The following is a 13267-nucleotide window of genomic DNA, read 5'->3' as shown; positions in this document are numbered from 1 at the left end:
ATGTTTTAGATAAATTCAGCTTTTAGGATTGAGAACCTTTTTTGTAACATCATTTTTGTTTGCCCTCTACATCCACAGAACCTAGATAGAATATTAAAAGAGATAATCTACAATAACAACCATGTATAAAGATTGAGGAAGTGTTGTAAAAACTGCAAAGGATTCTGGTAATACTGGCTTATAATGTAATTTTCCGATAACGGTGAAATATACAAAATATGCAAGTTCTTATGCACACTGGTGTATTTATTTGATATAGTATGTATAATGTGACCCTGCAGATGTTTATAATGTTTTGGTTAATGTAAAACCGTAGTCAAGGCTGCCTGCTAACCACAAAGTACCTTCTGTGTAAATTAAACTGACAGACACATTATATTATGAGAAGGGGCCATGCAGAGAGCGCTGAGCCAGTGCAGGCAGAGTCTTACCTCATAGCTCTCCTTCAGGATCTACAAACAGGAAGTGAGGAAGCAGCCAACGGTCAGCCAGAAGTTTCCATGACAACACAAAACAAAGATGCGGAAACACACAAATTACACACAAGACTTTAGACACACAAGTACAGTGCAAAACAGCAGTGGAGAAGTTTGGGTAAAGAATGTCCTGAAGTGATTGCCAATTAAGTGAAGTGTTTTTAGAGCAGGACAAAACACTTTACCAAAACTGTTCCTTCCAAGGAGCTAACATACTCTACAAACAGACCAAGACAATAAGTTACACTCAGAGTGCACTACAAACAACTGCATTCTCCTACTCTTTTACGGCATCCATGTATGTATATTCTCCTCAAGGCTTTCCAACAACACAAAACATGCAGGCCAATCCAGGTAATCCCACCCTAATCCTAGATCAAGGTCTCCACCCATCCTCCTATTCTAGCCATTTCTTACTATATAGATGCTATTTATTCAAAACTTACCATTGGTCCTGCTGTCTATCAACAATACTGGATTTGTTGGATATTGTGTCGTACCTCAAATTCCCTCTGGAAACCTTGAGTGTCGTGAAGATCAGCCACATGTTTCACAAAATCCTTCACAGGAAATACTGTCTGTTCATCTGACAAACAAAAAAAAGATCAGATTTAAAAGTATCACACAATTTCCAGTTACACTCAATATGAAATTTCAACTTCTGTCTACGGCTGGATGCTATTGCAGCCTTTGTAGTTAAGCATCGAAACATGAATAACTTTGGAGACGCATGTTAAAGATGGACAAGGAGACAAACAGAAGTACAAGTACAAGGCACCAATATACTGAATTGTATATGTACATATGTAGGGTCAGGATTTAACCCACAACCTCCTTGCTCAGAGACAGGTGCATTGACTAACCACTGCAGTGTACTCCATTGCTGTGTACATCAGCTAATTACACTGGATGGATAGTTTTAACATTGTGGGAACTATACACTCTCACTAAATGGGAACCTGCTTTACTTATGGGGACACAAATCACCTTAGGACATAAATTCTACATCAAAAGTTAGAGTTTGACAAGTAGTGACTACGGTTAAAGGGCCCACTCAGTTTTCTGATCTATGTCATAATCCTCATCGCAAACACGCCTGGAGTTGTGTTTTATTTCATTCGCACATATTTAACACCCAAACCCTGCATTATTTAGGCTGAGTTCTTCTCTCAACCAGAAAACACTCTGTTGGACCTTGTGATGTCATGTGGTAATACAGGAAGTGCTCCATTGTGTTTTTAAACTCCGCACACCTTCACTAAAATCATTTGGATAATTTCAGCCCTGACATTGCCACTCCCTACGGAACAAAAGGTAAAAGGTAGCAGTTAACTGGAAAACTACTGTTTCATGACATCACAAGGTAGAGCATTTTGAGCTTTGAAGATGTAGACAATAATAATTAAAGGTTGTTGAAACATGTGAATGAAATAAAACACAAATCCAGGTATGTTTTAGATGAGGTTACAGCATTATAACATGGTTTAAAGCTCAAAAGAGTAATGTTTGCGTTATATAGGGCCTTATAAAGGTTAGGACCAGTCTCTAAGAAATGAATATAAGTCAATGTAAAATCCCCCAAAAGCGTGGAAACCCAACATGTCTTATTTGTGTTTGTATTGTGTTACCATCTGCGAGGCCAGCATGGTTCGGTGAAATGACTCTGGGTGAGGAGCTGTCGTCAATGTAGAAATGAGCGGTCTGGAAGCAGGTCCTGTACAAAAACAACAATATAGAATTTAATATAATATAATACAAAATCATATAAAATAATAATACAAGCGGTTTTATCCCAATGCTTAAAATATTATAATATACACAAGGTTTTAGTCATTCACAAGTAACAGAGAATGAACAATAGATCGGACTGTAATTTCTAATCACTGTGTACAAATGAAATCAAAATGAAAAAAAAAAATGCTGGAATATTTGGGCTGTCTTGAATGGGACGTGCCGTTAGCCCAGATTTAAGATGATGCTGTAATCCTCCTCCAAACACAAGGAAAAAGATGTTGAGTTAATCCCGGACACGTTTTTAACCAGATCAGATCGCCTCTGTGTTGTCTCAGACAGAAATCTACTCCTGGTGGTAATCCCAGACAAAATAACAATGAATTACGAATGAATGTATGATGTGTGATTTCTAAAAGATGGAAGGTTACAAATCAGTTTCGTAAAGTAGTAACATTTTCTCTATTTAAAAATAAGTTAAACCAAAAGTATATGGCTGTTCTTAGATACACTATCAGTAAAATTACCATCTTGTATAAGAGTAAAAGTATAATATAAATGACATGCACAATAATTAAAATCTACCCTAATCAAAATAAATATTCCTAACCTTACACCTACCACCATGTAAATATATGTTGTTACATTCTTCAAATTCAAAAAATTTTAACTTTAATAATGTAAAAGGAATAAAACATAATAATATAATAATTATTAGCATTTGGTAATTTGTGTTGGTTTTCTGTTTAAAATAACTTCAAAATAAGATCATTTTCGATGAATCATATTCCACTTGAAATAAATTATCAAATTAATCTATCGGCAAATGACAACTCAAAATACAAATTCAACTTTTCTAGCTCTGTTAATACTGCTATTTAGAATAATTTTGGGGATAATTCTTTTAGGGTGATTGTGTCAGAGACATATTATTGTTTATGGTCTATTTTTTATTTTTTTTCTTTTCTTAAGCAGTTCATAACGTGTTATCCTGACAGACCTAATGAATAGTCACTTCCTCATAGAACTGAAACTGATGTCTTGGCTAGTCTTAAATCCCATAATCCTAATGATCAAAACCCCAGTAACAACAATCAACAACAATCAACAACAATTGTTCTAAATTCTCAAAATCGAGTTTCAAACTGAGCAGCAGCAGTAGTAAAAGTCCAAAACAGCACAGACATCTGTTACACAAGTTTGGATTAGTGTCCAATGACCATCATCTCTAATGTCCTTTCCTGAGCGGACACAGAGAGGTAGAGAGGCCCATCCACCAACAGGGCGGCCCCTAAGCCCCCTCCCCTCTCCTGGGAGACGATTACAGGCTTAGCACTGCTCAATCTGCCCATGACAACAACGCAACAAACCCCAAACAAGGAGAGCATGTCAGTGCATCAGATGAGAAAAGTACAGTCACATCAGCACAAGTGTTTACAGTGTGGCCTTGATGGGATTTCTCAAGTTGCTTATTTCACAGTCTGAGAGTGCATAAGCGGAGAGCAGGTTTTAAAAGATGTTTTCAGGAAAATAAATCTAAGGGAGCTATTATAATGTATATTTAATTGTTAGTGATCCTCATATCGTCAAAACGATTGAGCTATGATGTGATTAGAATCATGATGCAACTGACACTCAAATACCAGAATCAAAGGCTTTTGACAACATGTTTATAGCAGTCTAAAAAGCCTCTGTGTTAGCAGGTTTTATACAGAATCAGACGCCAATAATACAGTATACTTTAACCTTAATGAAACAAGAGATTTTTGGTTGTTTGTGGACAACAAAAAGTATTAATTTAACTGTGATGAATGCTTGGTAATCATCAGTTTTGGTGTTGTAATTTTAATATAGAAACATTATGGTGTAAACCAGTCTGTCAACAGTAACTAACATTATGGTCATATTTATATAGTGTGTTTCTTCCTCAATAGGCTCTCAAGCAAATTCCATTTATTTATTTAAAACAAGGACAGTGCACAAGAAAACATTAATTTCAGAGAGAAAAGATGCTTTGTGCCAGATTTAGCTACAAGCTACTTTCCATCTGCAGTCCTTGGGCAGATATAAAATACATTCAAGAAACTATTTACGGTACATTAGACCAGTTTTAACAACAACATTTCATCAGTAACAATGTCTCCTTAAAATAACCACTATCCAATTCATCATTAAACATTTAAAATAATCAAAAATAATTCATTCTAATTCCATGAATACAAGATTTCAAATTCATCATTATTTTCTAAAAACGCTCAAATTCATTGTCATCAGTATTCTCTAAAATGCACATTTACCAACTTCATCATTATTATCATCCTCTAAAATACAGCTCATCAACAACATTACCATCATTAGTCAATTAGTCAAACACAATACATTTAAATCTACACAATACACCTATAGTACAATCAGTCAGAATGTTTAAATGTTTGAAGAAGCCTAATGTTGACACACGGCTGCTCAGAAGCCACTGTTCTAGTGCATGAGAGAAAGTGTGGGAGTTAGTGCAGGTTTTAAGCGTGTTCCAGTTTTTTACTGCTGTGTATGAGAAAGCCGAATGTCCCATCACAGAACGTTTAAAGGGAATGGTCAGATCCACATTTACAGATGAGCGACATGTTCTAGGAATCACTCACCCATTCACACACATTCATACACCAGTGTAGGCAAACAGTGAGGAAAAGGCAGGATGCAGTGTCCCAAATGTCAGACTTTTTTCACATAAAACTTATATATGTTGTTTTTTTAACAAAATGTAAAAAAAAAACAAAAAAAAAACAACATTTCCATAGGTTGCTACCCTACAGGGATAATACGAAGGTGAACCACTGAGGGAACACGACCAGTTTGACCACTGGGTACAGATAATCCATTGCCCAAATCCACTTTAATTTCTTTTATACAACACATTTTGTTTATTTACACATCACATTTCCTATTGTTACCACTACATACAATTCAACACACATATTTTTCCCTATTATTATCTGGCCTCACTTGCTTCCTGAACAAAAATTAACTTTCCACCGTTCCCTCTTTCAACTTTTGTTTGTGGCGAACCACTATGTGCTCATTCAAAGCGGGAAAGACTGCAACAGCACCCAAGGTCGCTACGGAAACGGCGAATGAAAAAACACTTGAGTTTTTCTTTCAGAGCGTGGCAGATGCGCAGACAGGGAGGACATTGTCAAAGAGCGCAGCGTCTTGTTTGGGACACGCGTCAAAAATACACAAACACAGAATACAATGGGAGATCAGCCCAAGACGGAGCGGAGGAAGATTAGAGCCCAGAACAAAACCAAGAGGCTGTTACAGGGGGTGTGGAAAAGACCCCCCTTGTCCCTGCTTAAGAGGTTAAAGGAGAAGATTTGGCTGGAGGACGGGAGGCTGAGACAAGTTCAATCTGATATACAGGATACTTTCAAACTAATCAAACTTTTTGTGTGTGAGTTTTAAAGAAGATATATTGTGCTTCAATCTGCAATATAATTATAATTTATGATACCACTGGATCGTTATGTTATAATTTGCACATTTAATTTGCAATATTTATCTAAAACAACTAACTCTGACTTCTGCGTCAGAAAACTGTGATGCTCAATGGGAGCTGACGTTGCCGTAAACATCATCACATCAAAGAGTCGGCACCTCTGATGGATAGCCGCACATCATGTTAGCAAGTAGGAGAATTCTTTTCATTCACAGATATATAGATATCTGGGTGGGCGTCTACCGGGGACGGTAAACACTAGGGTTGATTGGCAATATGGCATCTTGAAAATGCACAAATTACTCCAGATACAACCCCCAGCATGTAACTTCATAACGTTCATTTTGTCTTGTACATTAACTTGGGTTCTTTTTAAAGACAATAGAGTAGGAGTTGTATTTACCTTGTTGACGTGTTTTGGCTGCTAGCTGCAAGCCATCTTCAGAGCTGCTGAACTAGAAGTCAAAACATGTCAACAAGGTAATTACAACTCCTACTCTATTGTCTTTAAAAAGAACCCAAGAAGTTAATAAAATAAAAGCATGTTTTTTTTTTTAAATTGCACCGAAAAAAATTAAAATAAAATAAAAATCATGCATCCTTACTGTGAGCAGGCTTGCATCTCCACAAACCTGACTCTTATTTGGCCTGGAGGAGGTCTGCTCCTGCTTGTTTCCATGGAGATGTATTTCCTTTGGCTGTATATTCCACAGTATGACATAAAATGTATCTCTGTGGAGAATGTTCTGAAAAACGGGTTTTATTTCCATGGAATCATACAGGTGAGGTGCCACCTCCAGAAAGTTGCACTGTGTTACTTTAAATGTTAAAAGTGCATTATGTAACTTTTCTGATGGAGGTTTGTACCACCTTCCCGTCTCCATGGAGATGTTATTGCTTTAACCTGGAATATTCTACAGTATGGCATTATCCTTATTTAGATGTGTTGGTCACATTCTGAACTAATGGACTTTCTCACCACAAACAACAATTACAAAAACCAAAATGTGTTTTAGTTATATTGTTTCAACATCAAATGAATTCTGTAAATACGTGTGTGTGTGTGTGTGTGTATGTGTGTGACTGACCTCCAATAGATGAAGATGCTGATGAGCACGATGAGGCCGAACACGGTGAGGGTGGAGATGACAGCCAGAGGGACCACAGCCTTCTTCTCTCTGTCTCTGATGGAGCCCACGCGAGACTCATGACTGCTGTTACTTGCATCTACACAATACAGTTACACAAGTTAGTAATACCACAAAAAGCTACACAGGTATGTATAAATTAGTTATTAATTAAGTTAAGTTTATTTTTAGGTTCACCAGCTTTTTTGTCTATTTTATATCTCTACATTTAGTTAAGAAAGGATCAACAAAATAAGAAATGAGGCAGAAAAGCTTTATGGCACTAGGAGAGGAGAAGAATAAAATCTGGTATATTAAGGCCCCACTGTGTAACAGAATAATAAGACTGATGCTCAAAAATTCCGAAGTTATTCATCTCCACAGAGACAAGCAGGCATGTCACCAGAAATGTTATGTAGTATGGCTTTAAAAAATGTCAATGGCAAAACTCTCTCACTGATGTACACGTGAAAATGTGGTGTAGTATTACATAAGGGTTAGTTTGAATCTTACGTGCTACCACCACAAAAGTTACTACAATACAAGAAGTTCTGAAACTACTAGACCTACTACTACTGCTCTTACTACTACCAATGTACTCAGAAAATAAACAAAACATGGAAATAAATCATTAAATATGTATCATTAGTTACTTTAGAAACTATTCTAATTCTAACCTTAGCTATCCTACATTCAAAATAGTTTAAAAATAGTTGCGTTGTTAGTAGCTTTTGATAGTCTAACTTGTTTTTATAGGATTTTCTTTCTAATTAAAAGTGCAAATCTGTTTTCTGTCTGTTCTAATAGTTAAGCACTGAAAACGGGTCCAAATTAAGTGGGATAAAGAACTCAGCAGGCGATGTCAAAACAACTCCACAGAAAGGCTTTTCCCTTAACACTTACACTTGTATTTTTTAATAAGATGTCCAGTGAAGGCATCTATGCAATTAAACAAATGACACAAGAAAACAGAAGGATTTAAGGTGTTTACAATAGTACTTAAATCTGACAGGAAACACATTATCATGCTCTTAATTACAGTGGTTTTGTTTGTCATGTTGGAAGGGTTTATAGGCACTCATAAACAATTAATTTAGAAAGAAAATACATTGTTTTGTTTGCTGTTAGGGGAATGGTGGTAGAAGTTAATTTGTCTGAGAAAATGCATATAAGACATTTCAAATACTGTTATTAGCAGGACTACAACAGGCTGTTAGTACTTTCACCTCACAGCAAGGGGACTTTTGTGCATGTTCCTTTTGCATTTGGGTGGTTTCATTTCCCACATGAGGCTGAACATGCATAATAAGTTAATGCTTCTAGGCGCTCCCATAGACTGGATATATAAATGGACATAGCAAACAAGCAAGCTTCCACATTCCAAATAGGAAGTGTTTATGGGGGTGCTTCTAGCTCCACTTTGCAACTGATTTTACATTGAAAAATTGTTGCCCCTCTCAGTAACTACTGCTGTGAGCTCCGTCATTTTGGTCCTAAAATGTTCTTTTTAATCAGCTCTACATGATTCTGGTGTTTTTATTTCGCTATTTTGTACGTGCATGAATTCCTATTCCTAGGATTGAACTTGCCTCCATATTCACTCCTATAATTGCTAGCCCTGTGAGCTTCATTTGACTGCATCTGAACACTGGGTGACACCACACTCACTTAGTCCACTTCTTTATACAGTCTATGGGCACTCCTAAGCAATATTCTATCTATGACTCTTTAAATGTCACTCCAGAAGCATATCAAACTCCAGCTCAGCTCAAACGCAGAAGACAACATTTATAAGGAAACAAAAAGTCTAACCATACTCTATTCGTTTGATGAGGACTGTGTGCATCAACCAATTCCATTTTGTCCATTTAAGCATGCAGTTGGATGAAAGTCATATTTGGAAGCAACTCCTTGGGGCAATCATGGATGGTTGTTTCTCTGTCATGGTGCAACATGAGAGCAGGAACTTAACCATGTTCCTCATTGTTTAAAACTAAGTGCAAGGCTTTTAAAGGTGCACTATGTAACTTTTCTGCCTCCTGCCTCTTTCCATGGACATGTTATTGCTTTGACAATAACTTTCCACACTATGGTATTAAACTTATCTGTCTTGCATTTAATAAATTACTGGTGTTCTTCCACTGAAACTCCCCTCTTCTTGACCTAGGGGTGAAACCTTCTTGTCTGCAGGTTTAATTTTAATACTATTCTGTGGAACATTCTACACAAAGCAATAAAATCTTCGTGGCAACTAGCAAGTGACAGACCCTCCATTAGAAAAGAGTGCACCTTTAACATTACTTGTGACTCTTATGACTTGTTGTATTATTATATCTTCTAGTAATTAGCGCATTTTTCAACATGTAGTGGTTGAAAAGCTTTGTAGAAATGTCAATAAGAAAACATTCACCAAATAGCTCCTTCTAACCAATAGCCAACCCAAAACATGACCTATAATAACTAAAGTGGGACCCGCCTATTTCATTTTATATAAATATTCATAATTTTTCCTGCATTTAGATGTAAAAAGGTCATTAACATCCTGATATCCTAATGCTCTGCTGTTACTTCCTACCACAAACCTATTCAAACCTGCACTGATCCTCTTCAAAGCACTGCGCTGTGACAATATCTTTTAATCACAATTCTGACGCGAATCAGGTAGGGTCAAACTCATCAAACTGCATACAGACCATACATAGACGGTGTCAAGCTTTGCCATAGATGTCGCTATGAATGAGAAGATACGAAAACCTGTCATATGTGACCCCGGGACTACTCAATCCATTCCTTTATATAAATCGGCAACCAGTATGGAAAACAGTAGTATAGATTAACCTTGGCTGTCGATCGCTGCTTGTCAAAAACATATCTTTTTTCAATAGCTGGGTCAGCCATGTTTAGCTCATAAAAGAGTCATTCTGCGCTTTCTGCTAGCATTCAATCTCAGCTCAGGTAAGTCTTTATATGCGGCCTGAAAAGAACGACTGATGAGAAAAAGAGTGAAAATCCCAAGAGGAAATTTTTTTATGAAGGTAGTAAAGTAGGAAGTAATGCACGCAAGCATAAAGCAGCACTTAACTTTTGCTAAAGGCCTCAAAAAAAATAGAAAGTGGAAAAGCATGTTTGCAGATACTAACACAGAATTTGAATTTATTTTACTATTAGAAGGTTTATGTGTTTTTTTTGTTTTTATGGTGGATTAGGAACATTAGGTAACTTTAACTTGGGGTTTAAAGATGCTGCATCTGATTTTTATGGTCTTAAAAACATACAAAAAAAAAAAAGAACTAGATCATTTTAAAACAGTGGTCCAAAGTGATTTGTTGTTTACCTTACATGTTCTGACTTCTGAGCATTCTAATATTCACTGTGATCATCTTATAAATGCATTTTATAACTCTCGGAGACCAGAGCACAGTTTTGCTAATGACAACTAGCATGCTAACTGCACACTTCCTGATTATCAGACAATAAAATGCTTCATAATCAGATGCAATCAGCATGCAAGATCTGCGTATACAACACATCTGTACTAGGGCAAGACAAATTCTGCTCAAAAACATTGGAAAAAAATCAGACACAGGGCCTTAAATTGAACCAATCTAGGGCCTTTAAATATAGAAACATTAAAGTAGTGTGTAAGGCAGCAACACTTTTTTGTCAAATAAGTTTAGATACAAGATAAGATTAGTTAACAAAACAAAAAACAAAACCTAAACAAAAAATAAATATTAGTTCGTTTAGGATACATACCAAAGCCCATATTTTTGCATCAGTGTAGAAAATCACAATAGAAAATAGAATAGTAAAAGGAAGAAAAAATAAATAAATTGAGCCACTAAATTTGTTAAGACCAAGCAATGAGAAAAAACAAATCCCCTTGTATGAAATCCGATTGGTCAAAACTGTCTCCTCTCACCCTGTCATCTTAAAACACTAAAATTAGTTTTCAAATATTTTCAGAATGTTTGATAAATAAGTATTCTCTATTTTTGACACGACTAAAAACATTTTTTAACCTGTAATTAATTTGTTTCCACTGCACAGCCATATGTGTGAATGGCTACACCTCGAGATCATCAAGCGCGGCTGAGTAGTTTAGAAGTCTGAAATAGAGTGATTAAAAGTCAATTTGAAGCTGTTAAAAAGTCACAGTAAACAGAAAAATATACTTATTGGGACCCACGCAACTCCACTGCCAAAAGTGAGAGCATCCTTTCAAACGACCTTCTCCTTTTTACGGTTTATGTATCAACACGTTATTTTCACTTCAAACTTTGCCAGAGCTTTTAGAATGAATCAAGTGTTTACGTCAAAAAGAAAATGGAAGAAATGCTGGCTTCATTTAGAAAAATATGTTTTCACCTAATTGGAGAATAAGCTGACATGTTGTTAAAAGGATCAAAATGAAAAGAAAGGTGTATATAGGTATTTGTACATTATAAGTTAATAATAATAAGTCATATGTATTGCTTTTAGACACTCAAAGATACTTAATTCCATACATTCAATCCCCGCACTCAATGGTGGCAAGTCATTCTAACTTCAACAAAAACATTTCTTCATATTTTTTTTATCAATGTCATATTTTTGCTGACTTAACAAAATAAAAAAGTTACCATAATGATTAAAACTATGATTAGAAGTAAAGAATATTAAGAATCTCTAGTTAATAACAACCTCAACTTCCAAGAATGTATCCGTACATGTCCCCATGATCTATATATATTCTGTTAGACTAAAAGGTTTATAGATTTCGTAAAAAATTAATAAAACTTGAAAAATACACAAAAAATGTCAAAATTAACAGTTTAAACTAGGCTAGAAACAGGACTGTGCATTAAGAAAGTGGCGGTACTGTTTATAATGGTCTCTGCTGCCCTCTACTGGCTGCAACAGGAAGTGACATACTGCTACAGGCTCTACATAGCCAATGCAAATAATATATGAATAATCTCAGATCTACAAGTTTACCTGTACTGCACTGTATTATTATGTATTATTTAGAGCCCGACCGGTTGGACAATATGAGCACCTGGAAGGCTATCGGCCGATATGTTTGCTGATAGGGGCCGATATTTCACGTGGGCATTTTATACCTCATTATAAAGCTTAGACTTTCTACATTATATTCATTTAATCCAATTTACAGACAGATAAATGTCCTAATATGTGGCTCTGCAGCAGTATTTATCCGCGGAGTCATTTGTCTGTGTGTGTCCTACTGTCCCTGAACACACCCCCAGAGTGACGTGCGTTTGTTTACAGCCGCAGACATAGATCCATGTGCGCAACACTGAGATCATATTCTTTTTACGGACAATCGGTTTGAGTCTGGATTAAAAGGACATTTATTAGTGTAGACTTGTGATGTGACGAGGAGACTGTGTGAGCGGTGAGTGTTGGAAATGTGTCGACTTTGAAACTAGTTTTGGTTTGTTCTGATAGGTTAGCGATTAGCTGCTGTAGCTCCCACACATAAACAGGCTGTTTTCTATTAGTCTATTGTATAGTGACTATATTGGCCGTATATTTGTTACTGGACCTGGATTGATATGTAAATGAGCTGTGAATAGACGTGTGAATGATGAAATTTGTGCATATAATAATTACAGCATCGCGCAGCATTTACGGCTAAAGGTTAATAGCGATTGTTTTTTTACTAGCTCGTAGTGATGGGTCGGTCACGAACGAAGCGGCTCTTAGAGCCGGCTCTTTGAAGCGAACGACGGGAGCCTGATCCTTATTGGGATTGGGAGCGGTGTTTTCTCTTTCTCTCACTTTTTTTCTCTTCACGTCGCGTGCAGACTCTTGGTAGTTTGACAGCGGCAAAAAACGAAACTTTCAAAAATATGCGTGTGCATAGGGTAAAAAAATGTGCATATATATGTTCATCATAAAATAAATAAACCAGGACTAATCTTGGGATCGAGAGAGGGAGAGAGATAGAGACCGAGTCCCGACATTCAGTCCTGGTTCAGTTCTGGTTTAGTCCTGTTTTACACATGGTTTAGATCTGTTTTAGTCCTGGTTTAATCCTTTTTCAGTCCTGGTTCAGTTCTGGTTTAGTCCTGCTTTAGACCTGCTTTAGTCCTATGACATATCATGTAAAGAGGCAGAATAACAATAAATGTTGCTTAAATAAACCAAGTTTAAAATCCACTAGAGCCAAACCTAAGTTTTTTTTTAATAATTCAAGACTTACAGTGAATTTTTACATCACTAAATATATCGGTGATTATATCAGCTACCAGCAGCTCCAACTCCCATTATATTGGTATCATATTGGCCACAACAAAATCCATATCGGTTGGGCTCTAGTATTATTTGCTTCTGGACATTAAAAAGGAATAGCACTATAAAACAGCATGAGTTTCAATTTGTATTTTTAAGAGTTTGAATTCTGTATGTACTTCTAACATTTGTTTGATTTGATG

General features: G+C 36.3%; 1 protein-coding gene across 1 annotated transcript in view; it reads right to left on the bottom strand.

The window, feature by feature from the left end:
• ptprz1a (protein tyrosine phosphatase receptor type Z1a) overlaps window positions 1-13267 on the bottom strand; it is a 93912-nt gene that overhangs the window by 15538 nt on the left and 65107 nt on the right. The window contains exons 13-16 of the mRNA XM_055155825.1: window positions 6789-6927; window positions 2105-2190; window positions 977-1062; window positions 432-452 (exon numbers count right to left, since the gene is read on the bottom strand). Coding sequence (XP_055011800.1) covers window positions 432-452; window positions 977-1062; window positions 2105-2190; window positions 6789-6927 — 332 coding nt within the window. The remainder of the gene's footprint in view (window positions 1-431; window positions 453-976; window positions 1063-2104; window positions 2191-6788; window positions 6928-13267) is intronic.

This window comes from Boleophthalmus pectinirostris, unplaced genomic scaffold, assembly GCF_026225935.1.
Source record: "Boleophthalmus pectinirostris isolate CB_2022bp ecotype Guang Dong unplaced genomic scaffold, ASM2622593v1 HiC_scaffold_2, whole genome shotgun sequence".
Lineage (NCBI taxonomy): Eukaryota > Metazoa > Chordata > Actinopteri > Gobiiformes > Gobiidae > Boleophthalmus > Boleophthalmus pectinirostris.
The sequence above is the reverse complement of the archived record's forward strand: the minus strand, read 5'-3'. Positions and strand labels throughout refer to the sequence as shown.